Raw genomic sequence first — 27262 nt, forward strand, 5'->3', positions numbered from 1 at the left:
AAAAATGTTTCAAACAAAAGTTGTTTATTTTTTTGTAAGGAACATTTTTTACATTTAAACTTTTATTCTATCTCTAACGGTTTACAAGATGGGTACTACGGACCCATGACCCAATTGACCCATGTTGCTCATTTACGAACTTGACCTCACTTTTTACGTCCTAAGCACGAGTTAAAAATTTCAGCTTGATATCTCTTTTCGTTTTTGAGTAATCGTGACCACAGACGGACGGACGGACGGACGGCCGGACGGACGGACGGACGGACAACCGGAAATGGATTAATTAGGTGATTTTATGAACACCTATACCAATTTTTTTTTTGTAGCATCAATATTTTTAGGCGTTACAAACTTGGGACTAAACTTATAATACTATGTATATTTCATATATACATGGTATAATAAATACATTCTGAGGTTTGTTTTTCCTATCCTTCTATTTAGGCATATGGTTATGTCTTAGCCTGTGAAAACTATTGAAATCTTTTGATCGTTGTTTGAAAGGTTTCAAATTTTAATTTTACCATACATTTAATTCCATGGACTAGCTTCAAACAGTCATTTTTAAATTTATACATGAATAATTATTTTGATACACCTGATATGTACCCGCAAGCAAATCGAAATTTGTGCTTTATAAATATTATATAATGAAGACAAATATTTGTTTTATTTTAAAAACATATCTTTAAATTTAAAAGAAAACATATCTACGAAAATATATTAATATACAGTCTCTATATTTTTAAAGCTACATCCGAAATATCTAAAGTAGTAATTTTAGTTTACAACAATTCCAACAAATAATAAATAGTTTTTTTTTTAATTTGGTGAAAGGAGGAAAATATAAACCTACTTACGGAAATTAAAATTTTTTACATAAATCTTAGAAATATTTCTTTTTTGCATTAAAAATTAATTGATGTTGCTTTCCCAAGTAATTTAAGCTTAGACGAATGGGATGAGAATTTGATTAAACCAAATGGGGATCACTTTAGCGTGTATCAAGCGGAAGTGATGGCTATTTACGAGGTATGCAAATGTAAGACTGAACACTCTCATGAGCAGAGACATTAAAACCTCACCGAGAGCCAAGCAGCGCTAAAATCCTTCAACTCAATCTATCTAACCTCAAAGATAGCATTGAACTCAGCGAGCTTGCTGGAAATGGCATAAAGCTGTCGAACACAAGTTTCAACAGGCATCCTGGAGTTCCACTTGTGAACTGTAACTTGAACGAAGATATCTTAAAAAAGCCCAATCTTAGATGAAGGAACGGACTTGTGGTACTACAAGACAAATATGGTCTAATTATAATCGTAGACGTTCCGCAGATCTTATATCGCTTCAAAGCGCCTCTATAAGCAAAATCGTTGCGGCTATTATAAGACACTGGCTAGGTGGCAGGCACGCTGAACGACTGGGCACGATTATTACAGGAGCTGTCACAGTGGTAAGGAGAAAGAAAGATGTCTCATCCTCAAAAAGTACAGCAGCGAGTCACTTTATTACTTAATGTAACTCAAGCAAATTATTTTTAATTGCTAAAAAAGAAATGTTTTTAAAACTACTATATTAAAATTGGTCCGATAGATAAACTACACAGTATAAAATTAAAATAAAAATCATTTTTAAAGCTTTGGATACTTTTTTAAAATTAACAATGTTCTTCAATATTTCATCATTTACAAATTACTTGTTCAGTTATAGTTTTTTAGGTTAGTAATTTTAATCTGATCGAGGCTCTAGTCCGTTTTTAGTAGGCTCTAAGAATTCATCAACAATAGCTGAAACCATATCACGTAATGTTTCTTCGAGTTCTTTTCGATCCCTGTAACATAAATATTTTTAAATTACTAAACACTTTATTATGCATAGGTCAACGGTAGTTTCCCGATTCTTTTTTGTCCCACAAGAATGTTTATATTTGACTAGCTGGATCCGTGCGGTACCCGTGACCCGTATAAGTTATAAATATCAACAATAATTTAAGGTCTTTGTATTGTGCATTCCGGATATGCAACAAGAAAAAATCGATTCTTTGAAAATTCTAACTAGATATATCCCCTTAAATAATACATTTAAAAACAACCTGTCAATCTGTACTTCATACACTTTGGGGTTACCAGATCAAAATGTAAACAAAACTATTCCGCAAAAAATAGAAATAATAAAACTTTTCATAAAATCTCATTGAACTAAACGGAAACTTGTATTAGATTATAAAAAACAAATTACATGAATTACACTTACACTTGTGTTGGTCCAGTACAAAGTTCTGTATAATATTTAACTTTTGGTTCTGTACCACTTGTTCGTAATGTTGCAACCAAACCATTTGAAAACGTAAATGTTATCATCTGTGAACTTTTCGAAACTGGTAAAATTGCTTTAAAATCATTCTGGGAATTGTCATAGCCGGTAGTTAGATCACGTACATTTTTGATTTTGTATTTTCCATTTTTAATAGATTCTGGATACTGAAAAGAATGAAATTAAAATTAGTTTCTTTACTTAAAAATAAAAATTATTATTTTCCATTGAATCAATCCCCAGTTAAAACATTTTAATTTTTTTCTGTCGACCTCTCCGACCTAAAGTCAGTCGACGTCAAAGCCCTCCTGCTGTTTTTGAACAGCTCCAAATGGTTCATGGAGTAGTGGCCGGGGACGGGCCAACCCATTTACGGTATCACAACAGACCCTATGGTCTAAGTGTGTCCCATCCCAGGACAGCCACTCTAACCTAACCTATTGAAAAATTAACAAAATTGGTAATCGAAATATGTATTTATGTAATGCAAAAATTGATCTAGGAAATTGGGACAAAAAATTGAAACTTTTTTGGTTATATATTAACCATTTTGAAGTGACAAGGAGTCACAAAAGAAGTGTTCAATTTAAAACTTTAGTATCCCTCAAATAAGTTAATAACAGTTAGCACGACATTCGAAAAAATGGATAGTAGGCTAATAGTTGAAAATTTGCGTTAGTCTTCTTTCATTGATCACCATGAATAAATTAATCAACACGGATTGGTTAACTTTACCAGCCCATAATAATATTTTCTATTAATTATTGATTCAATTGAATAATAAAATATAAATAAATTCTTACACTTCCGTCTCCATTAAAATTCCGTAATCTATTGAATATTTTTTCAATAACTGCTCCATCGTGACAAATAAAATATGAATTTTCTGATATATGATAACCATATTCTTTATAAATTTCATCCAGCTGTTGTACCAGAGTTAAACCATGTTTATGTAAAAAGGCTGCCAATGTTGCTAAATGTACAGCTGCACTAACACCATCCTTATCTTTGACTGCTGTACCAAACATGAAACCTATTGCTTCTTCAAATGCAAAAATCACTTGCTTTCCATTATTTTCCAATTCATGAGTTTTATTACCTGTGCGTTTTGAAAAACAATAAGTCCTCAGAATCCTTATTAATTTTATGAAGCTTTTTTACATGCTTTTTCGAATCACTAATGAAGTCAAGTAATCAGAATGGCAGTGACCTATTAATCTTAGAAATGAAGCCGAATCAAGACTAAGAGGTTGCAATTCCAAAGTGCAATATGATTATTTTACGTCATATTGACTAGAAAGTGGGCCTTTACCTTTCGCGGTTGCTTAAAAATTCGCATCTCAAATATATGTGAGAAGCTGTAAAAATATCAAAAAATAAAATAAAAAGAACAAACTTACCCATCCATTTAAATCCCGTTAGAGTTTCCACGAAATTTAGACCTTCAGCTACTGCAATTGATCGTAGAATTTTTGAACTGACAGTGCTTGATAAAACATATACATCACTTAAATTTGATGAAGGATTTTTCATCTGAAAACAATGTAACGCCCACCAGCCAAGAAGGGCACCTATTTCGTTACCATTAAAAACACGCCATTGTCCACTAAAATTCAAGAATATCGAGTAAATTAATTTCATACAGAAAGGATTATACAGGATACGCCATTTTTTATGTCAATTTGTAAACATAGACCTTTTCATTGATTTGCTTTTGTTTCGGACAGTTGTCAAAAAACTATTCAACTAAAGAAAATCTAATACATTTTACCGTTATCAAAGAGCGACATCCAAGAAAAGCTATTGATTGTCCAAAAAGTGACTGCTTGAGCCAAAACTCAGCAAAAGGTAAATTTTTTTTGCTAGTAGAGGTGACCACTTTATTGACGTTGTATTCAAAAACTACTTAGTCCAAATAAATCACAAAGGACCAAATTGAATAAAAATACCTCATATACAGAAATGGGTTGTTTTTTCGCACCCGTTACTTACTTAGAAAGTTTTTCAGCACAAGCTAAGCGATCAGCGTCAGGATCATTAGCCAAAATTATTGTACTGTCATTGGCATCGGCAGTTTTGAACGATAAATCTAAAGCACTTTGGCCCTCCTCAGGATTTGGAAATCTACAATGAATTATATATATATTTTCTTAAGTATATAAAGTGTAAAGAAAATTAATTCTTACTTAACAGTTGGAAATTCTGGATCTGGATCTTGTTGTTCAATAACTGGAATTAATTGTAGACCAGCTAATTTAAAACCTCGTACCACATAATTATAACCAACTCCATGCATTGCAGTATATGTAAATTTTAGATCCGATACACCATTAATTGCTTTATGTTCATTTAATAAATCTTTACCAAGTTTTAGGTAATAATTTACTAAAGTTTGTGGTAATGGATCCCGCAAAAAATCACAACGATGTACAATTGCAATATCCCAAGACGTTTCAAGTGGTGTTAAATTTTTTAAAATACATTTTGTGACTTCTTTATCAGCCGGTGATATAATTTGACTACCATTCCAACCATAAAGCTATTCAATATTTTCATAATTTTCATTTAGAATAGGAATGAAAAAAAGGTTTTTATTAGGGTTGAAAATAAATTAATAGGGAATATTCATGTATTTTTTTTAATGTTCTTAATTCATTGTTTACACCGTTATAACAAAGTAAAAAATATAAATCCTGCTTAAAAATGCTGTATTTAAGTGTAAAAAAATATTTAAAATACATTATAATTTTGAGATATTTAAACGCAGTTTTTTGGCGCTCCCTGTTGATGACGTATAAGTACGTGATCTGTCAATTGGTGACAGTTCAATGTATAATTTACACTTTAAAAAAATGAATTTACACTCGTTATTATTAAGTTTTCTAATAAAAAGCCGTAGAATAATATAATTTAATGCAATACCATATAAAATGTAAGTAATTAATATCATACAGTATGTCAACAAATTTGACAAGCCCGTACTATGATGTCACGTCCGTATAAAAATTTGAATTTCCGTTTTAGAAATTTTTAAATGCCCTCACTGAATTTGTACTTTTATTAATTAATTTTAAGTAATTAAAAAGATATTAATTACTAAAATAATGGTTTAGTTGAAATGTCCAGTCATTAAAGTTACGGAAGAAAAATATTTGAACCAAATTTTTTCATGAATATTCCCTATTAACAAAATTCAAAATACTTACTTTATACCCATTATCCTCTTTAGGATTATGGGATGCAGTCACCATTATACCAGCAGCACATTTCCATTTGGTTGTCGCAAATGGTACAAATGGTGTAGGAACAACAGTAGAAAACAAATGTACAGTAACGCCTTCATTTAAAAATATAGCAGCTGTTAATTCGGCAAACCTGAAAAATAATAAATTATAATAAGAAAAATCCTATAAATGAATTTCGAAAAACCAAGATTTTTCTTAAATAGGATATTATCGTTAGTCAAAAATAAATCACGAAATTTGAAAAAAGTTAAAATTTATGTAAAAATATACTTAAATATTCTGATTTTGAGTCATAAAAGCACATTTTTCTCTTAAAATATTAAAATTAAAAATCGTAATTTTTAAAATGTATATCACGTGACCTAAAACGCGGGTAAGCCCGGGTGTGATGTAATAGCGGTATGAGTCATAGACCATCAGTTAGTTCAGTGTAGACAGTTGATTAGATCAATATTAATCTGGGATGGCGGGTTTAATTTTTATCCGCTTACTAGATACCCATTTGATATTATCTTACCCACTTGTATTCCCCAATAATATTTGCCTTTTTTACAAAATAAATACCGTTTGCTATTATGTCTCCCATCATATCCAATGACAATTCCATTATCAGTCAACAATTGATTATGTTTATTTTGTAAATATTTTAATAAACCTTGTCCAGTTTGTATAATAACTAAATCATTCATATTAGCATATCCTGCAGCCATTTTTCCACGCAAACCAGCTGTACCGAACGATATACGATTCAATAAAATTTTTGATAATTCATTGAAATTTTTTTCGTTTACAAGTTTCTCTATCTCGAGTTTCGTTATTATATTTCGATCCCATTTTAACCATTCAGATATCTTTTCATCTAACAATGGATTGCTTGAATTAATTTCTATATTACTCATGGTTTTTTTCCTGTTAAAAAAAAAAAATTAAAAATATAAATCCTACGCAAATAAAAACATGTTTGAAAATTAGATTAAATTACTTTTATAAATTTCTTAATATGCTACGTAAAATTTTATTTTGTAATAATCATCAAAACGTATATCCTCTAATTAAAAAAAAATTGTGACCTACAGTTTTATCACTACTAATGATAAGAATTATTTTACCTACGTAATAATATTTAAAAAATTTTTTGATAAGTTGTTTTTGAAAAACAACAAACTTTCTGTTTTTTATTTCAAATATTCACTGTTTATAAAAAAAATTTGTTTATTTATTTTGTTTATAAAAATTTAATTTAAAATTTATTACGGCAAAGTAAGTAAAGATTACAAGTCAATTATTGCTAAGCATATTACTATGTGGATTAATGGAAACTATATAGTGAAAATTATTCATCTGTAAATTTATATGCAACGTTTTATTGTTGCATTAAAATATTGATTTTATGCTATATAGCCAACATATAAGAATGTTTCCCTAATTTCCACACATCTAAACGTTGGTTTTTCTTTCAACATATGTTTATCATATAATTAATAGTTTTGAATTATTTTTTTAATTTTAAATAAAACATGGTTACATAACAGTTAAGTTACGTAAATTAACCACTATTTTATTTTATTTTTAAGGAATGGAAACATGCATTAAGATTGCGGAAGACCGCGACTTTGAGATATTGAAGGAATTAATAGATTTTCATGAAGGATGGTCTTTAGACTACAACAAAGAAAACATAAAGGTTTTTTTTATATTACTTGTAAATAGTAGTTAATATTGTTGCAATTTATTCAAAAAAATTGTTATTTTTTGTTCGTTGTAAACAATGGTTGAATTTTATGACCATTTATGACAAAAATATTACTAACCTATTGTCAAAATTGTCAAATACTTTGCTTGATAACTAGTGCCATCTGTTGTGTATTTTATTAACAATCGTATTTAAATCTAACTACTCAATTATAATTTTTTTTATTTTTTATATTTTTACTCAATGGAAAGCAATTTTTTATTAAAAAAAACCTTTAAATTCAATTATTACATGTGGTCTATGCTCGTAAATATAAGTAGAGTATAATAAATATTAAAAAATTAAAGTTTCGAAAATCATATTATTATTTGCTGTTGTTTTAAGATTTTTATTAATTTTAGCTAACTTAGGCACTCGTGGACTTTATTCTTATAATATCTCTATGGTAATTGATCTATATAAATCAAAATTCCAACTAAGGAAAATTTATTTTAAGACCATAGATAAAATATAGTAGTTTTAAGACAAAGCGAATCATGTGTTTGAGTTGTATCAAGGAACTCTGTTTTTAGAGAAACTTTAGAAAAGATTAAATTTCATAAATAAGCTCATTTTTTTCCCGACATATATCAATAAGTATATAATTGTTTCATGTAACTTAAATGATTTTTCAGGTTTGGTCCAAATCAGATGATGAAAGTAAATCAAGTTGTAAAATGTTAAAAATGCATACAGTATTTCCTGATGTTACGGCAGCAATTTTATTTGATGTTCTTCATGATCCTGAATATCGAAAAGTTTGGGATACCCATATGCAAGAATCATTTGATATTGGATACTTAAATCCGAATAACGATATTGGATATTATTCAAGTTTGTATTCATTTTGAGACATTTATACCTAGTAACAGTTTTATTTTATGTTTTTTGTTTTTTCAGTAAAATGTCCACCGCCTTTAAAAAACAGGGATTTTATTTTACAACGATCGTGGCTTGATATAGGAACTGAAATGCTAATTTTAAATCATTCTGTTGAACATAAAGATTTTCCCCCCAAAAAAGGATTTGTAAGGTAATTTTCAAATATACCATAGATTTTTTAAAATTATAATGAAGAAATGTGTATTTTTCAGAGCGACGTCATTGTTAACGGGGTTTGTAATTCGTCCAGAAGGCAGTGGTTGTTTTTTTGGATATATTTCACAAACAGATCCACATGGAAAGATTCCATTATGGGTAGTTAATAAGTGCACACAAATATTTGGACCAAAACTAGTCAAAACTATACATACTGCAGCTCAAGGCTATGTACAATGGAAGGAAAAACAAGTAAATCCATGTTATAAACCATGGATTTATCCTGAACAAATGACTGCACCAAGAATTTCAATTAGTGATGTAAGTAAATAATGTCCTTTCGTAATTGATAATTCTAAATATTTAAACAAAAGCTTAGGAATACACAGGGTAAGTGGGAACAATGTAGGCTTAGCTCAAAAGGGGTGAGTGACATAGCTGCAATGGTGCACGAATTTGCGGCGGTTGTAGTTGTACCGAGTACCATTTTCGGACATTTTTAATTTTAAAATTAATAAAGTAATTGATTATTTATAAATTGGGTAGAAATGCTTAAATGCCAAATGTTAAAATCAGTTCTAGCTTTTTTTATCTAGAAGAATAATGAAAAAAAAATTATTCCTAAATCGAAGATTGTAGTTACTCAATCAAGAAATAACTCAAAGAAAAGTTGTAGAGTTTGATGTATTTGATCATGTTCAGAAATTAGATTAGACCCAGTTCTCTGGGTGGCTTTAATAGTCAATTTATATCCTAAAAGGTAAGAAATAGAACAGTATTTTAAATTAGAAATTTTTTGTAGTGTGTTCCAGACAAATCAGTTGATAAAACCAAAGGATCTCCACGACATAAGTAAGAAACGAATTTCTCTAACAGAATTTATAAATAATTTTTAAGTATTAAAAGTATTATTTATGCCTTATTCTTACAACTATACTCGAAAATTTTTTTATAGTAAAATTTTTTGTATTCTACTTTTAATGTCCAAATGAATTTTTAAAGTTAAAATGAACCGTTTCCTTAATTAATATTTATTATTCGTTAAATTGAAGCCTCAACTTGTAAATGATTCATAATAATTTTGGAAAGATTTCAAAATCTCATTTATATGATTTTATAATATAAAATGCGTTTATTAGTCGTATTTGTTTACAAAAATTATCAGGAGACATCATAAAAAATATTTAAAAATGCTAAAAATATTCCATTTTTGTTTTAAACTTTGAGAAAATCATTCTTATTACAAATATTTAGTACATACTGAGATGAAATTACCGATCTAATATACAGTTAGAAAAATTGGCAGCGGTAAACAAACAAAATTCATCATTTCTAATAATAATAACTAACTACTTCTTACTAAAATAGGTAATCTTCAAATTCTGAAACAGTATTAATATTTTTTCGACCATTTTATTAAGAATATTAATAATTTACTTATGTAAATGATTATACTTGCCAGAAGTATTCTAAATATGTAATATTTTGCCTTATTTAATATCTTCCTAATAGGGTATTATCGTTAGTCAAAAACAAATCATGAAATTGAAAAAAGTTAAAATTTATGTAAAAATACACTTAAATTTTCTGATTTCGAGTCATAAAAGCACATTTTTCTTTTAAAATATTAAAATTAAAAATCGTAATTTTTAAACTGTATATCACGTGACCTAAAACGCGGGTAAGCCCTGCTGTGATGTCATAGCGGTATGAGTCATAGACCATCAGTTAGTTCCGTGTAGACAGTTGGGTATAATATATACATAGATAAGTATTTATATTTATATTATAATCAGATGTCTATGAATATATCTGTCAAAATTATTTGTGTTATTTCATATAGTGATACCCATATTACGTCATCAAATTGGATGCCTGCGTTTTTGACAGTTTAAAAAAGGTTTAAAATTTAATTTTAGTTTTTGGCAAGAAAGCGTGTGTATTATTCCAAAATAAATTGTTAGTGGCTTTTTATTAGCAAAATCTACATTTTGAAGTACTTTTTCAAAAATAGTGGAATACGATATTCTCTCCTTGTCGGAGTGCGATTTCCATTAACTTTTAATTACTATAAATATTTATATCGGTAATGGCTTTGAGACTATTTTTTGCTTTAAGAATTTTTACACTATTTATGTACTTAAAGTTTTTATTTCTATTTTCTACCTTAAGTTAACTGCCGATTGAAAATATAATTTAGATATCTTTGATCGAATTAATTAAGATTTATTCGTGGCCAGTGTTTATCTGTGATGATTGTTATATTACAATCAACTTAATTTTTAAACGTATTAATTAAAATATTTTGTTTATAATAATAAGTTTAATGTTAAAAACATGTGGCCTAAATTATACGGCAATATACAAATGAAAAAAAAGTATTAAATTCTAAATAATTTACCATACAGGTAATGTTTTTCTTACTCTGCACATTTGGTTGCATTTAATTGTGAGGTTTTTTCTATATACTATTAAAAAATAAATTTAATATTAATTAATATGTGATAGTTTATGGAATTTATCTTTTAAAATGAATTAAAATTCTAAATAAATTAAACAATTAAATTTTAGTCAGACTGTGACATTTTTCAGCTGAAAAGAAATAGGAAATATTCACGAAATTTAAATTTGGTTCAAATTATGTTTTTTCCGTAACTTTATTGGCTCGACATTTGAACTAAACCATTATTTTAGTAATTAATATATTTTTAATTGCTTAAAATGAATTAATAACAGTACAAATTCAGAGAGAGATATTCTAATTTTAAAACGGACGTGACGTCATAGTATGTGGCTTGTCCAAAGACGTTATATATAATAATAATGTTATTACTTCTATGGGCTTGTCAGACTTGTTGATATACTCTATGGTATTAATTACTTATATTTTGTATGATATTACCATGGATTTATATTATAATTACTACATCCGTGGGTATTACACCTGTAATAAACAGTACATTGAACTGTCAAAAACTGACAGATCACATATTAAAAGTAAAAGATCCTAGATATTATTTTTTTTTAATTTGTTTCATTTTATAAGATAAAATCTTTGAACATATTTACTAAAACGTATTTTTATTTGTACAGTATTTTTAATGTTTCAATTTTTCATGAAATGTAAATAATATAGGGTATTTGACTAGTAGTGTGATCAAATTAACTTTTTGAATAATTTAATTCTGAGTTCGGAGAAAAAAATTGAATTTAGTAGATCATTATGATACAAATTGAGGAAACTAAAATCTAACATTTTTTGATGGTCGGAAGGGGTCCAAAAAAAATGGTAAAGTGGCCTAATCCGGTCTTTCGCGTCAGACACCGTCGGATTGAGTTAAAAATAAAAAAGTGTTTAATAAGCTTAGGCGCCGTAAAAAGGCGAAAAGAATGAGCTGCGAATGAACCCGATTGGTCCATCGATGTCCCCACAAATTGCAAAAAACCATCGATTTTGCTCGAAATTTCAAAACTTCATAGCTCTTGTTGTTTTAAAGATTTAAAGCTGAGATTTAAATGGATTGTAGCTTTTGTACCCATGAAGTATCACACACAATTTCAGCAAGATCGAATGTATACTTTTTGCAAACCGCAGCTGAATGCAAAAAACAGGACTTTTGTAAAATGGCCCTAAAAAAGTTGTGGTGCGGTAACGCGCTATTTTTTTTACGCGAGCATATGCTTCAATAGTTAAAGTAATACCTACTAAAGTGCCAACCTCTCATCTTTAGTAAAAGTTACTAAAATATTAATTTTAAATTACTATTATTTTAAATTATAACATTAAAAATAGGATGGAAGTAATGGGAGCAATTATTAAGACTATAATGTCACATAACTTCTGTCTCTTAATAATTGCTCCCATTACTCCCATCCTATTTTTAATGTTATAATTTAAAATAATAGTAATTTAAAATTAATATTTTAGTAACTTTTACTAAAGATGAGAGGTTGGCACTTTAGTAGGTATTACTTTAACTATTGAAGCATATGCTCGCGTAAAAAAAATAGCGCGTTACCGCACCACAACTTTTTTAGGGCCATTTTACAAAAGTCCTGTTTTTTGCATTCAGCTGCGGTTTGCAAAAAGTATACATTCGATCTTGCTGAAATTGTGTGTGATACTTCATGGGTACAAAAGCTATAATCCATTTAAATCTCAGCTTTAAATCTTTAAAACAACAAGAGCTATGAAGTTTTGAAATTTCGAGCAAAATCGATGGTTTTTTTGCAATTTGTGGGGACATCGATGGACCAATCGGGTTCATTCGCAGCTCATTCTTTTCGCCTTTTTACGGCGCCTAAGCTTATTAAACACTTTTTTATTTTTAACTCAATCCGACGGTGTCTGACGCGAAAGACCGGATTAGGCCACTTTACCATTTTTTTTGGACCCCTTCCGACCATCAAAAAATGTTAGATTTTAGTTTCCTCAATTTGTATCATAATGATCTACTAAATTCAATTTTTTTCTCCGAACTCAGAATTATCTAAAAATTGACGCCATTTTTTTTAAATTTGATCACAGTATAGATACTTAATTTTGAAATTTAAAATGGAAAATGCAATATGAAGAATTCTTTGTCTGACACTATTTTCAATTAATGCAAGGAAACATGAAATTCTAATATAAAAAGGTTTTTGTGAAGGGGGGTGTTCTATTTTTTACACAATTAAGGCCGTTCCCAAAAAAATTGCGCTTGTTATTCAACAACACATAATTTATAATGAAAGTAACATAGCTCCTACCGGGTTCTCAAGACGCATCTCGTTCTATTTAAAGTTAAAGTTAAATAGTAAAAATAAATATTGGATACTAATTGATCAATCTGAGCAACTTTTTAGATTTGGATTACTTTTAGTGGAAAAAAGAAAATATATAAATTTTAGCGTAGTCAATTACCCTAATTATTTTCTTTTAACAATCAATCTTGAATATTTCAAAAATGAATTTTTTTTAGTATAAATTTTTGCTGTAATTGAAAAAAAATTGTTTACTGTTTTACAAATTTATTATGTTTGTATGAAAAAAGCTTTGAAATAAGGAAATATTCAAGTTCTTTTATTGAAATCTTCCATAAATATAATATAATAGTTAAAGTTTTAAAAATTTTATCAAATAAAATTATAATTATACATAAATATAATATTGTTGTATATAAAAATGAAAATATTAAAAAAAAAAAACTATTTTAAACGTTTCACATACTTTTATTTCTAGCTGTTACCCGTCCTCTTTGTTCGAGGTTTTGTGCTAGCAAAAAGTATGTTCAATAAAAGTCACTCCACACTTAATTTTTGGCAACGTTTCAAACAGAGAGTAATAGTACATGGAATAATTTTTCGATATATTAGAAATGAAAATTTTCGTTTCGAAAAAGACTCTAGCATCGGTTTACGGTTAATAAGGAAGGATCTGTTTTCACAAGTTTATTTAAACTGTAGGTAACTACAAATATATTTCATGAATACTGATTATTAATCACAAGTGAGTGAAAGTTTTATTGAATACGTGTCGGATGGCGAGCCCAATGATATGCATCTTAATAACGAAACCAATGATCCATTAATTTAATTTCATTGTAAAGCTGTGTACCAGGACTTAATGTATTTACAAGTTGTCGTTGTCCAACCAATTTATAATCATGCTTCAATGCACCAATAAATACAGCACATTTTAATAATTTATCTAATGCTTCCAGTTGTTTTGCTTCTGGTGGAACATCTAAAATTAGATTTATTTATGAGATTATATAAAATGAAGAATGAAGCTCAAAGGCGTCCCTAGGATCAAATTATTTGGGGGGGGGGGGTTTACCAATAGTAGGAGGCATCAAAAAATGGATAATTAATTTAAAAAAAAAATTGTAGTTAGATAAACACGTTATAAATTTTAAGTATTTATGGATATCACATTTTTTAAGAAGTCCAGAATAAGGACGTCTATGATGAAGCTAATAGCTAATACAGTAATGTGCAATGAATTTTCAACAATCTTAAAAGTTCAGGTCGAATTCGAGATCTTTGTGGGATTGTCTCCTCCAAGTAGAATAACTTTATTAGAGTATTTGTTCAAAAAACAATTTGGTGAAGAAAAATTTACCGGGGGAAGTTAAAATGGCTCATCCTATGTATAGAAGATATAAATTTGGATAACTTAACTTTGCAAAAGCTAAATTGAACCAAATTCAAAGATTGATAAATAATTACGACATAAAAATAAATTAAGTTCATACCATTAAAATTTCCAATGAATGCAATCCCGATGGATTTCGAATTATAGTCCCTAGTATGCGTACCTACACGATCGAATCCAATACCCTCGTAAATTTCTCCATTACCTCCTATTAAAAAGCTACAAAAAAGTTCTTTGTTTAGTAATTTTTCTAGTAGGCTTGAGAAATGAAAGTTAGCAACACTTATAGCACTAGGAAGTTTTAATCCCTAATTCGATTATCGATTCTAAACAGTGTGAACTTACTTATATGCAATATCATTCCATTTTCTTTGATACAAATGATCATCTTGAATATTTTTAATTAAAGATGCACAAGTAGCAAAGCAAAAACAATTCCTTGTCACAGTGTGTCCAATAATAGCATAGTCTACAGGTATCGAAGCCAATTCATGTGTCTTTCCTTTTGCTGCTTCCCATTCAGAACGTTTTCGTATAGTTGGGCATACTTCAGCTGAATATCAAACATTTGATTAAATAAATATATAGAAAATAAAATAATATTATACTTACCGCGAGTAGAATGTAGGAGAATATTGATTATTAGCAAAGTAATAAAACTTTGTAGATTCATTATTAATAATTATAGGGACTTCAAACTAATTTATTATCCAGAAATTTATTAGATATTTCACATTCATAAAAATAATGCTGTGTTTATGATTGAAATTTTCTTATTTATAGTAAGTTTATCACTAATCAAATTTATGTGCATGAATTTGGCTCCCCCACTGAAAAGTGGTCCAACGGCAAACTGCAAATAAGTCTGATGAAAACTTTTTGACAAGTAAATTTTTGATGACTACATAGGTACCGTTTTAATCTATTATGGCTAATTTTGTAGTTAACCAATTAAAAAATAACTTGAACAACTTATTACTTTGATATACATTTGATATATTGTTTGACAGACCCACGACTCTCGTTGTTGTTGGAGGCTCTCACATTCCACCATTATATGTGGAACGATCAGTATGGCTCCACAATTTTGACATGCCTCTGGGTTTGTCTTCGTTATCAGGTACGTGTGGGTGAGTTTTGTGTGTCGAATTCTCATCCGGCTACTTTTGTTCAAGTTATTTTTTTGATTGGTTAACTAAAAATTGAGTCAAATGCAAGCAGCTTTATAACATAGATTAAATGTACGGTATTATGTACAATTTATCCAAGCTTTCCAATTAACACTTTAGGCGTTAAAATACTTTCATGACTTTACATTAGAATTTAGTGAATTTGAAAGATATAATACAAACTTCTTAAAAATTCTATTTATATAGAGGTTCTACTGTAAATGAATAATGATAATAATTTCCTAAAAATTAATTATCAACACAATATGATTAAAAATAATCCCCCATTTATCAATAAATCTGAAAATGGAATTCCCTGAATTATTCAGTCAGTTTGCATTTGGGTAGTATTATACAGCCCCTTTACTTAAGGGGGTTTTTTTGATTTAAAGAATTAATTTTTTAAGAATATAAGAATACTGATAAAATTTGTCTTATTTTTAGGTACTATTTATTTATGTTATTTATTTGTACTCTGATTGTGAATGCATTACGCACCAAATACTACATTAATCGGCTGTTTTGTTTCATTTTGTTGCTGTTTTTATTTTGTCAATAAACCTTGAAACTCAAGATAAAATCCTGAAATTGGCTATTTGAAATGGTTTTGTCATATAAATGATAGTAATTTATTTACACTTATTTATTCTGATAAAATAAGCCTTTGCCTTTGACTTATTTATCTTGATAAAATAAGTCAGAGGCATTATGAAACGAAACCTTAATTGAACAAAATTTAAAAATTTTGAGTGACTCGTGAATATTAGAAAAGTGTTCTCTCTTAGATAATATTTTTCTATCCACTTTTCATTTAAAGTAGTCGGGTTTTATTATTTAATAGAGAAATTTTCAAACAAAAATGCATACATACAAGATACTAGCGAAAAACATAACCACTCCTTTCAGTCAGACAGTCGGGTAATAAACAATGTATGAAACAAATTATCATTTGATCTTTTGTTATGTGAGTATAATATTTAAAGAAATATTACCGGTTTTAATGTTATTATAATAATAAAAGCCATTGCTTGGTTAAATAATTCACGAGAAACTTATAGTAATTAGTTAATTACCTACTTGAAATATTTATTTTAAATGTGATCTGAAAACGCCTCATTTTCCAAATTATGGTCTTAAATAAAGAACTTTTATAAAACGCTATTTAGACCGCAAAGTTGGATCGGTTTTTTATCCCTATAAAGTGAGTTTTTTTGGCCAAAAATAGCACGAATTTCGAACTGGAGTGATTGGGGAGATTGAAACTTCCCTAATTTTCAAAACATGGTAGAAGTTAGTCTTGATGTATGTTCCTAAAGGTCTAAGGAACACGGAGAAAAATGTCCGGCAGGTTTTCAATATTTTCCGACTGATTATTTAAATAAGTAGTCGTATAGTATTTATCACCATGCGCGAGGTCTGAAATTCCAACCTGGATTAAATTGAAATGGTCTGATTGTCTGCTGGCAAGCTGATTGCCTGCTGGCAGGATGATCAGCATGCTAGATTGTTTAAAAAAATTTGTGTTTGTGTTTGAAAAAATTTTATACATACATTTTAATTAAATAATTTTATTAAATTTATTTATTATTTACAATTTATTTTAATTAATTTCCATAAATAACCTCTTAGTTAATCATTTAACGATGACAGAACGATTACATTTACCATTATAATTGCGACGGCTATTTGAAGGGCAAAAATCGTTGTATATTGGATCGTTATACGAACTTAATTGTGGACTTACGCTAGATGGTAAACATTCAACATCAAAAGTTGTACTATTTACACCTAATATACCATTTCCTGTACTTATTAAACCACAAGGTCCATCTAATTTTCCCAATTGATGACACATGTTTTGATAAAATACGTAACCATTTCTTTGACATGGATTCGATATACATTTTGGTATGGATGAATCCGATTGTAATACTAAATATTGTTTTTTTTCACATGGTCCTTGTTTATATGCTGGATAACATAAATTTCTTAGTGGATAGTATAAGAAACCTGTAACAAGTGAAAATAAACAATTGACTGATTTAATTGTTGAAATACCCTCTCGAGAAAAACTGGATTATATATCAGGATATCTCCGATAATTTCTTCCGATCAAAAAAATGGTAAAACTGAGACCATTATAAAACTAGTTATATCTTAGTAGATGTACACTTGTTCATCTGTGTAGATCTACTTACATCACAATTGATGTACAGTAGTTCACCTGTGTACATCAGAGTACATCAACGTACATCAATGCTGATGTACATCATCGACTTAAAAATATGGTGAACTTTAGGAAAAAATAACAAATAGCCTTTTGAACCACTAGGGTTTCCGGCCCATCCAGAATATTAATCTATAAGCTTTTCTGAACAAGAATCATATGCAAAATGCGGTCCTCTATTTTTGCACACTCAACTCTATCTTGCGCCTGATCTAAACGTTAAGTATCATACAAATTGCCATACAGTTGATTCGATTTTTTTTTAAAACAAGTGTACATTATATTTTTCGTATATAATATTCATAAATTATAATATTTGTAATAAATTATAATCATTCATTAATATTTATAACTTTAATGACAGTGACAGATAGATATCATTCTCAAATAAATTAAAAAAATTTAAATGACGTATTTGGAAAAGATTAATTTGTCGAGAGATAGTTTGAGATTATTGTCATACAAAAACTAACTAAAACTAAATTAATTAATTTACCTGGAGCACAATCACATATCCAATCATCCGCATGATCTCCTGGATACAATAATTCATTTTGTGGACACCTTCCTGGTATATAAATTGGTTGACGATTCTTAATAACACAAAACACAACAATCACAATTTAGTTAAAAAATATAAAATTAATTGACTTGAACTTACATTTTTGTTTAGGAATTCTGGATTTTGTTCCTGTTCAGGAAATCCAATGTCTTGCGTTAATACACAAATATAATTTGTAATAAATATAAATAGAATATTAATTAATTTATGCTTATTCATTTTAATAACTGATATACTAATTAATATTTTATTTCTTGTTGTTTATCGTAAGTAGTGTTGGTTGGTATCAAAGCAGCATTCATTTACTACACATCAGTGGACAGTTCAAGTCTATTTAACTTCATTCTACTATTAATATATGACTAAAACAAATTTCCCAGGGATTTTTGATAACCTTTGTTAATATTTGGTAATTTTTTTCCTCAAAATATTCATTTATATAATTTATGGGAGATATTAAAATTATTATTAAGGCAGATTGTTAACTATAGTCTTGTCATGCCATCTGTGAGTGAATTAAACAAGTTATCAGAAATCTTAGTGATGAAAATAAATCTTTACGAATGGATAGAACGATTCTTGTTAAAACTCTGCTAGAGTATAGACGCATTTGTTTTTCGTCTACAACAATATCAAGAATTTTATTTTTATCAAAATAAAAACAACAATATTTCAATTATTAATTGTTTACGACAGTTACATAAGTATTTTTGTTTGTGTTTAAATTGTTACCTTTTTTACCTGGTGAGTACATACAATAGCTGTTTACTTAGTAGTTAGTTAATTTTTGTTTTTGTTTTTGTTTTTAATTTTTTTTTTCGTATATACATACTTTTAATAATATACTTTTTCAATATTTTTTTTACTATTATAAACTATTAGGAGGTGGCTGGAAATGAATCTCCACCAGACCCTTCTCGGATGGGTCTGGAAAACCCTACTCCTAATGTACCAAATAATGATAAGCCATTAGTCCTACCTGATAATTCCTCTGTACCTACCAAAGAAAAACCTATTTTTAAATACCAAAAAAATGCACTCGGGCCTTTTAAGATCTTCGTGGAATCCAAGGATCAAAATATAGGACGCTTACATCCTTTAGCCGTTGGACGTATATTATACTCAAACAAAGTACCGAATATAGCCAAGATTGAGAATTTGGGTCGCAATAGGATTTGCGTCCAATTTAAAACTTCCACATCAGCAAATGCATTTCTTGAAAATCCTATCCTAACAACCGAAAAACTCCATGCGTATGTTCCTACCCACTGTGTAACTCGGGTAGGTGTTGTTAGAGACATTGACATAAACATTGATGAACAAACTATTTTAGAAAATATGCAAAATAACAAGCAAGTAAAAATCTTGAAAGTACATCGTATATCTCGAAAAACAACATCTCCCGAGGGCATACCGTCCTATAAACCTACCACCACTGTACTTATCACATTCGAAGGCACCTTTATTCCCGATTATGTAACAATGTTTTACTGTTCCCGCCCCGTTGAAACATACATCTTCCCAGTGACCCAATGCTACAATTGTTGTAGATTTGGTCACATTACCAAAAACTGTAAAAGCTCTCCCCGCTGTGCCATCTGTTCCGATTCCCACAAATCCTCCGAATGTGATAAAGATGATTCCCTACTAAAAACATGCATTAATTGTAATGGGGCCCACTCAGCCACATATAAAAACTGCCCTGAGTATAAACGCCAAATAGCAATAAAGAAAATTATGGCCTCCAATGGGGTTTCTTATTTTGAAGCTTGTGGTGAAGTCCCCAAAATCCTGAGTAATGATACCCTTCCGAATCCAACAATAAACGTTAGCTCAACTCCCCAACAATTTCCCGCACTATCTTATTCTACTTCTCCACTACCCACAACAAAACCTATTATCAGAAGAACATACGCTAAAATAACATCCCCAACCTCTGCTCCCTCGAATCCCAAAAAACGTAAAGATTCCTCTTCTCCTTCAAATTCTATTGCGGCTCAAATTGATAATATTTTGTTAAACCCAAATGGTAGATCCAATACCCCTATTAATTATAATCTTCCTTCTACATCTACTGGACCCTCTCCAACTGACCCATTCTTCACTATTCTCATTTCCGTTTTAAATTCTGTTAATCTCGACCCAGCTATCAAAAAAAATATCTTACAAACTTCAATTAATTTATTAAATCATGGATCAGTTGGCTTCACAGCTGAACCTGCTTCAGTGGAACATCCGCAGTCTAAATCAAAATAAAGTTAACCTTTCCCTTATTTTATTCTCTTATCCTATTGACATTGTACTACTAAGTGAAACTTGGTTAAAAGAAAATTCAACAACAAAAATTCGTGGTTATCAAATTTTCCGAAATGATAGATATGACGGTTATGGTGGAACTGCGATTCTTGTAAGAAGGGGTCTTTCTGCTCAAATCATTCCTGTTGAGTCGAATGACCGCTTTTTCCAGGTAATCGCGGTTAAAGTTGCTGGCATATCGATAGTTTCCATCTACAATAACTCCTCTCAAAACATTGTACCCTTAGATCAACTTAGCCTTATGTTTCGTAATGTACCTGAACCCATACTAATTGCTGGTGATTTAAATTATCATCATCCTTTATGGGGTTGCCATGCATCCGATAGAGGAGGTGATATACTGACGGAATTCATGGATTCCAAAAATTTGGTTTGCATGAATGACGGATCACCAACAATTATTCCTTCACCTCAACATAGATCATCTGCTGTTGACATCACCTTTTGTTCCCCCCAACTCAGTTTAATTTCCCATTGGAATATCCTCAATGATAGTTATGGTAGCGATCATATTCCTATTTTAATAACCCTAAATCATCGTCACAGCCTATCCCAACCCAAACATTCACCTCGTAGACAGTGCGAGAGAGCAAATTGGGATTTGTACTCTCGTAGTGTAGACGATTCCCTTCCAAACTTCATACCCGTAGACAATCCCTTGGAATGGTATTCGGTCTTTCAACAAACTATCACCTCTGCTGCTGATCGGACCATTCCATATTCCAAACCTCCTAAAAAGTCAATTTCTCCTACACCCTGGTGGGATAACGAGTGCAGAATACAAATAAAAACAAGAAAAGAGGCCTTGAAATCTCTCAGGAATAATTTTACCCCTGAAAGATTCTGTACCTTTAGAAGGCTTCAAGCACTAACCAGGCGCCTATTTAAGGAGAAAAAGCGAAATTCCTGGAAGATTTTCTGTGAAAGTCTATCCAGGAATACGCCTATCAAAGAGATTTGGAATAAAGTCAAGATGTATAGCAGGTCTATTAACCCCTATCCCCAGACTCCTGTAAACCAAAACTGGCCGTTATCTTTCTTAGAAAACCTGACTCCGGATTTTGCTTCAATACCTATACAAATCCCGTTTGTCCAGAACGATCATCCACTGGATTGTCCGTTCGAAACTTGTGAATTGGAGGGAGTTTTGTCTGGTCTGGCGGATTCGTCCCCTGGTCCAGATAATATTTCCTATAGCATGTTGAAAAACTTATCTGACAACGCTAAAAGATCTTTTTTGTCAGCATTAAATCAACTCTTTATACATTCATCTGTTCCGAACGAATGGAAACATACGACGATCGTTCCAATACTTAAACCTAATAAGGATCCTAATTCACATCAATCCTATCGTCCAATTGCGTTAGCCTCGTGCGTATCTAAAGTTATGGAACACCTGATAAAAAACAGGTTGGAATGGTGGTGTGAACACAACAATATTATCCCACCGTACTCGCGAGGCTTTCGCAAGAAATCCTCTACTCTTGATAACCTGTCTATACTCATGACCGATGTTCAGATTGCTCTCTCCGAAAATGGATACCTGGTTTGTTGCTTTATAGACGTGAAAGGAGCATTTGACAATGTTGATATTAACACCTTAATCAACATCCTCACGTCTTTGTCTGCTCCTCCTAGACTAATATCGTTCATTTATAACTTTCTGAAAGCTCGTTATCTCACTGTAAAGTACCAAAACCATTTATCTGGCCCTAGAACTGCATTCTTAGGCTTGCCGCAGGGTGCAGTTTTAAGTCCCCTCCTTTTCAATATCTACACCACTGGTCTACAAATCGTAAATCAGCCTCCTATCCAGCTCCTGCAATACGCAGATGACTTTGTCCTATATTCGTCCTCCAAATCCTTACAAACAGCTGTCGATAATGTTTCAAACGCTTTGTCCACATTACAAAACCATTTAATTTCTATCAATTTGGAAATATCCGTTACAAAAAGTTCAGCCATGGTTTTCACTAGGCACAGATGCAATGTCGAATCCATTCCCTTTCTCAATACATCCATTTCCTGTCAAACGAACGTAAAATTCCTAGGAGTCATTTTTGATAAAAAATTGAATTGGAATTCGCATGTCGACTATATTATAAGTAAATGTACCCCAAGAATCAACATCATACGTGCTCTCACCAAAGTTTGGTGGGGGGCCGATCAGAGTACTTTGCTTATGATATACAGACAAATTATTCGAAGTTTTATCGATTATGGTTCCTTCCTTTTGTCTCCACTTTCTAACCAACGATCTTTAAGGTTAGATAGAGTCCAATTCCAAACTTTACGCATTGCTCTTGGACAAATGCGCTCCTGTCCCACTAACTCCTTACTGATTGAGGCAGCGGATGCTCCATTAACTGTCCGTCGTCTGTATTTAGCTAAAAAGTTCTTCCTCAACCAATATTCTTCCTTATCCCATCCCTTAATTCCGAAACTTATCCGATTAAACAACCACTGTACAAACTCCCCCTATTGGAGAAATAAAGAACTTCCTCTCCTTGTGGTGGCTTATCGTGTCTTTGGTATAATTCCCATTTACCAATCCTTATTACCACCCTTTTTTTCCTTTGAGTTTGTATCCCGTTATTCAAAAATCCCGGTGTTTGTTGATTGTGGCCTTGACAAGAACGATGCCGTTTATGGTTCTATTTTTGTCAATTCCACATTTAATAATTACCTGGACTCCATTCTTCCTAATTATACATTCATCTTTACAGACGCCTCCAAGTTGGACGCAGACGCACGTGTGGGAGTTGCGTATCATTGTTCCTCTAGCGCACATTCTGCCTCTTTAAGCATATCAAAATTTTTTTCCATCTTTTCAGCAGAATGTGTAGCTATTTTGGAAGCACTCTCATACGTGGAGTCTGAGGGTATCAGAAAAGCAGCTATTGTATCTGACTCACTAAGCTCCCTTTCCCTTCTCAAACAAAATTCCATCTCTTCCAAAACTCCATTTCTTATAGTATTGATAAAAAACACCGTACTAAAACTAATTCAAAATCGTTTCTCCGTTGCCTTTGTGTGGTGTCCATCACACATTGGTATACGTGGAAACGAGTTTGTTGATATGTTGGCTAGGGACGCAGTTCAAAATGGTGCAGAAGATAACTCACCACCACCAGCACAAGATCTTTGGGCCGTCTGCAGAACGTCTATGTTGAATGATTGGAACCAAATATGGAGAAATTCAACAAAAGGTCGTAAACTATATGCACTACAGCCTGCTCCAGCACTTCAAACATGGTTCCATGAATGGGATGTGGGCAGGAAAAATATTACAATGATTGGCCGCCTCAGAACGGGGCACAACAGTTTACCCGCTCATCTACATAAAATAAACGTTGTCCCCGACACAAATTGTAGATGTGGCTACCCATACTGCGACATAAATCACGTCATCTTCGCCTGCCCACTCTTTAATCAACATAGACCAATGCTCCTAAGCTCCTTAGCCCGTATGGGTGTTTTTGGTCCTTACTTTATACCCCATCTCCTATCCTTAAATAATTATGATATCCTCTCTACAATTTGCAGCTTCCTTAATAAGACCCAACTCCCAATTTAAACATAAATAAAGTGTTTTTGTGTATCTTATGTAAAAACCCTACATACTTTCTCTATTGTAAACCTTTCCGTGGCCCCCAACCTATGTTATTATTGTCAACCACCTTTGTTAAAAGTCTCGATGGGCCCCGACGACGAACATCCTTCTAATCTCCTTTGTGTCCCCGTCTCTATAATTACTTATAATTTCTTGTTATTACTCTATAATTATTCCTTCAATTAATAAGAATTTCCCTTTTTGTTTTCAAATTCCAAAGTCCTTATTAAGAATATACATTATTATTTGTTTGATTTTTTTTTATTCTTGATTTTTTTTTTTTTTTCTCGAATTAAAATTTTTTTTTTTAGGACTTAGTAGAATATTATATATTGTTTCATTTTTTTTTTTATGACTTTGTAGAATATTACATATTGTTTCAATCTTTCTTTTAAGTTTTGAATTGTATTTTAATTGTACTTTGTTAATGGCTGTATGGCAATTGCTGAAGCCAGTTTTTAAATAAAAAAAAAAAAAAAAAAAAAAGAATGGATAGAACGATTTATATGAATGTGTGGGTAAAAATAAAAATGTATACATGCAGAATGGATCGTTTTAAGCTTGTTTTATAAGTAAATCAAACAAAAAATACCTTAAACAAAACATTGCATTTGATGGGAGGTATTATGTTCTTACATCAGCTTGGATCTACTTCTCTGGGTTGTTTTAAATAGCCAATTTAGTCAATTTAACACTTTAAATTAGAAAGTTGATCCTAACAAAAATTTTTTTATTAAAACTTACAAAAGAAATTTACAAAATTAAAAAAAGATTTCATCTGATAGATGAAATCCATTAAAATGAAACTCCATTAAACTTTCCACCAAATTATTTTGACTTTTTAAAAACAACAATTACCTTTCCATTTATCTTAGGGTTGGCAATAAAATTAACGATAAGTATTAAGAGTTGCCTAACAAACAAATTGTTTTGTCTTATTTACAATAAATAATGTTGTAAAAAATGTGTTTGTTCAAAGTTAATCTATGCTCTGTTCCAACAAACATAGGTGAATTTATTATTCTATCAGGTACACACTCAATTATATAATCTGCTTTCACCTGTAGAATGGTAGAAAAAGGAAAAAATTACGCACTTTTGCCATCCTAGGCGGGGAACACTTGTTACGTTAATATCTACTTATGCAACATAAACTTTCGAAAAGAGAGGTGTTATTTTCCTGAAAACTTTATGTACTCAGTTATGGGTGGCAACGCAAAGAAATATGATGAAAAAAAAAAAAAAAAAAAACAATATTTTTTAATGCTAAAACATTTTTCATGACTTTTTAAATATTATTATTTACAGGTTGTGCCATGCTTATACTTTTAGTTCGTTACAACGTAATAAAGTCTTTAATAAAGTATTTTTATTTCGTACTACTTTGTTTTAATTTTGTCTGCACTCATTTATTTGTTCATCCCAACAATCATTTTCTCGACATCCGCATCCATGATCACAAGTTATTTTACAATTCGATGTGTTTTCATGCTTAGTGCATAATCTTTGACATTTATTATTACATGATGAATAAATTTGATTCTTTCCAAACAAAGCACATGCTAAAAAATTGTATAAAAACAAATATTTAATAACGAAACATAAATATATATAAACTACTTGAAATATGTTTCAAAATGTATTGTGGCTGCTACTTCGTTTTTTCGAAATATAAAGTAGAAAAGGTGTGAAAAATCAAGAGCAATTTACACCAAACAAACTAATTACATTTCGATCATTGCCGATAGCACGGCCCGATCTAGGTATTTTGTCGCTCTGGGCAAAAATAATGTTGATCTCATTTTTCTCTAACACTATATAAGTCATGAGCTTGTTATTCCAAAGGTGGGATGTTATAATATTGTGGGAATTATATAATATTCGCATATGTCAGTATGGGGTAAGAAAAATGAAAAAGACACAATTACATACCTACATCTTTACACAGATTCATAAACTTTTTATTATTACCCGACATATAGTCCGTCGTATCCTCTGGTTCTAATCCTTCCACTTCTTTACACATATCTAAAAGAAAACAAAACTACTAAAATTAATTCCGCAATGCGATACTAGAATTCCGCAGTGTGATACCCGTGGCTAAAACAGAGAGATAGTGATACGAAAATTTACTACTTTTTTATAGGCAATTTTATTACAGATGTGATATACATATTATATAACGAACAAAATTAAATAGTAATATTATTTCTCTAGTCTGGTTTTTTCCTAAACGGTACATTTAGACCGAAAGTCTATTTTTCACAATAAGCTTGAAAATGAGAGGTAAATCATGGTCAATTTGATAATACCTTCTAATCCGTTATAACTTTCAAAACTAATAACTAATAAAACAAATATCAAGATACCTACTATTACTGCAGAATTATACCTTTTTCATTCGAATTTAGCCTGTTTAAGTGTTTTGAATTACATACAATGTATACCATCTTTACGATTTCTTTATAAACTTCCATGTGAATCGAGTTGTTACCTCGATCTATTTCCAAACACGTCTCTAGAATTAAAAAAGAGTTTTTCAGGTGAAAATATGGAATTTAATTTTTATTATTACGTATAACAAATTGGATAATTATTTAAAATAATGTTTTTCTAGAAATTCTTCATACACAGATTTTTTTTTTCGTTTAAAAATTATATTGATATTTATACGAAATTTTTTTTTAGCTAAGAAGGAATGCTGAAGCGATTTGCAATTAATGCATACGTACCTAACATTAGCTGATTATTTATCTTCCATTGTTCACTTAAATTTACGTTTATAAATATTAAACCAAGGATTAAAAAGAAATTTTCACGAATCATTGTTGTTTTATTAAGAAATAAAAATTAATTTCACAAAGTTGATATCAATTTAATAACATTACAAAGTACATGAAACTCATTG

The 27262-nt window shown here is 30.3% G+C and overlaps 5 protein-coding genes across 6 annotated transcripts; 1 reads left to right on the forward strand and 4 right to left on the reverse strand.

Moving 5' to 3' along the window:
- Positions 1-905: 905 nt before the first annotated feature.
- Positions 906-6464, reverse strand: LOC123294650 (phosphoglucomutase-2). The gene is made up of 8 exons (XM_044875749.1): positions 6126-6464; positions 5523-5691; positions 4503-4855; positions 4309-4440; positions 3717-3922; positions 3117-3415; positions 2254-2480; positions 906-1831 (listed from the first exon to the last, which is right to left on the reverse strand). The coding sequence occupies exons 1-8, from the start codon at positions 6458-6460 to the stop codon at positions 1729-1731; spliced, it is 1824 nt and encodes a 607-aa protein (XP_044731684.1). The 5' UTR covers positions 6461-6464; the 3' UTR covers positions 906-1728.
- Positions 6465-6760: 296 nt separating this feature from the next.
- LOC123295801 (START domain-containing protein 10-like) lies at positions 6761-9265 on the forward strand. Of its 2 annotated transcripts, none has more exons than XM_044877260.1 (6): positions 6761-6821; positions 7136-7245; positions 7929-8127; positions 8194-8326; positions 8388-8652; positions 9134-9265. In XM_044877260.1, exons 2-6 carry the CDS (start codon positions 7138-7140, stop codon positions 9185-9187), a joined length of 759 nt encoding a protein of 252 aa, XP_044733195.1. In that variant the 5' UTR covers positions 6761-6821; positions 7136-7137; the 3' UTR covers positions 9188-9265. The 2 variants fall into 2 exon arrangements, with proteins under 2 accessions (XP_044733195.1, XP_044733196.1); XM_044877261.1 differs by lacking the exon at positions 6761-6821 and adding an exon at positions 6944-7004.
- A 4481-nt stretch (positions 9266-13746) lies between these two features.
- LOC123294486 (peptidoglycan recognition protein-like) lies at positions 13747-15229 on the reverse strand. The gene is made up of 4 exons (XM_044875533.1): positions 15080-15229; positions 14813-15020; positions 14568-14686; positions 13747-14056 (listed from the first exon to the last, which is right to left on the reverse strand). Exons 1-4 carry the CDS (start codon positions 15138-15140, stop codon positions 13875-13877), a joined length of 570 nt encoding a protein of 189 aa, XP_044731468.1. The 5' UTR covers positions 15141-15229; the 3' UTR covers positions 13747-13874.
- Positions 15230-17249: 2020 nt separating this feature from the next.
- LOC123294485 lies at positions 17250-18754 on the reverse strand. Its single transcript, XM_044875532.1, has 3 exons — positions 18525-18754; positions 18360-18456; positions 17250-17646 (listed from the first exon to the last, which is right to left on the reverse strand). Exons 1-3 carry the CDS (start codon positions 18642-18644, stop codon positions 17270-17272), a joined length of 594 nt encoding a protein of 197 aa, XP_044731467.1. The 5' UTR covers positions 18645-18754; the 3' UTR covers positions 17250-17269.
- A 6890-nt stretch (positions 18755-25644) lies between these two features.
- LOC123296430 lies at positions 25645-27262 on the reverse strand. Its single transcript, XM_044877902.1, has 4 exons — positions 27087-27262; positions 26747-26872; positions 26287-26382; positions 25645-25916 (listed from the first exon to the last, which is right to left on the reverse strand). The coding sequence occupies exons 1-4, from the start codon at positions 27178-27180 to the stop codon at positions 25744-25746; spliced, it is 489 nt and encodes a 162-aa protein (XP_044733837.1). The 5' UTR covers positions 27181-27262; the 3' UTR covers positions 25645-25743.

Source organism: Chrysoperla carnea, chromosome 3 (genome assembly GCF_905475395.1).
Source record: "Chrysoperla carnea chromosome 3, inChrCarn1.1, whole genome shotgun sequence".
Classification (NCBI taxonomy): Eukaryota; Metazoa; Arthropoda; class Insecta; order Neuroptera; family Chrysopidae; genus Chrysoperla; species Chrysoperla carnea.

What these genes read in the sequence shown, in the direction of transcription:
- LOC123294650 (XM_044875749.1), bottom strand. Translation starts at nt 6,460, where the DNA reads ATGAGTAATATAGAAATTAATTCAAGCAATCCATTGTTAGATGAAAAG. An exon ending in TGTGCTGAAAAACTTTCTAA is followed by an intron (nt 3,923 to 4,308) that starts GTAAGTAACGGG and finishes CTTGAATTTTAG; the next exon opens with TGGACAATGGCGTGTTTTTA. An exon ending in TGTACTGGACCAACACAAGT is followed by an intron (nt 1,832 to 2,253) that starts GTAAGTGTAATT and finishes TTTATGTTACAG; the next exon opens with GGATCGAAAAGAACTCGAAG.
- LOC123295801 (XM_044877260.1), top strand. Translation starts at nt 7,138, where the DNA reads ATGGAAACATGCATTAAGATTGCGGAAGACCGCGACTTTGAGATATTG. An exon ending in CGATATTGGATATTATTCAA is followed by an intron (nt 8,128 to 8,193) that starts GTTTGTATTCAT and finishes TTGTTTTTTCAG; the next exon opens with TAAAATGTCCACCGCCTTTA. An exon ending in CAAGAATTTCAATTAGTGAT is followed by an intron (nt 8,653 to 9,133) that starts GTAAGTAAATAA and finishes AATTTTTTGTAG; the next exon opens with TGTGTTCCAGACAAATCAGT.
- LOC123294486 (XM_044875533.1), bottom strand. Translation starts at nt 15,140, where the DNA reads ATGAATCTACAAAGTTTTATTACTTTGCTAATAATCAATATTCTCCTA. An exon ending in TCTCCTACATTCTACTCGCG is followed by an intron (nt 15,021 to 15,079) that starts GTAAGTATAATA and finishes TTTGATATTCAG; the next exon opens with CTGAAGTATGCCCAACTATA. An exon ending in TGGAATGATATTGCATATAA is followed by an intron (nt 14,687 to 14,812) that starts GTAAGTTCACAC and finishes ACTTTTTTGTAG; the next exon opens with CTTTTTAATAGGAGGTAATG.
- LOC123294485 (XM_044875532.1), bottom strand. Translation starts at nt 18,644, where the DNA reads ATGAATAAGCATAAATTAATTAATATTCTATTTATATTTATTACAAAT. An exon ending in CAGAATTCCTAAACAAAAAT is followed by an intron (nt 18,457 to 18,524) that starts GTAAGTTCAAGT and finishes TGTGTTATTAAG; the next exon opens with AATCGTCAACCAATTTATAT. An exon ending in GATATGTGATTGTGCTCCAG is followed by an intron (nt 17,647 to 18,359) that starts GTAAATTAATTA and finishes CACTTGTTACAG; the next exon opens with GTTTCTTATACTATCCACTA.
- LOC123296430 (XM_044877902.1), bottom strand. Translation starts at nt 27,180, where the DNA reads ATGATTCGTGAAAATTTCTTTTTAATCCTTGGTTTAATATTTATAAAC. An exon ending in GCTAAATTCGAATGAAAAAG is followed by an intron (nt 26,383 to 26,746) that starts GTATAATTCTGC and finishes GTTTTCTTTTAG; the next exon opens with ATATGTGTAAAGAAGTGGAA. An exon ending in GAATCTGTGTAAAGATGTAG is followed by an intron (nt 25,917 to 26,286) that starts GTATGTAATTGT and finishes ACAATTTTTTAG; the next exon opens with CATGTGCTTTGTTTGGAAAG.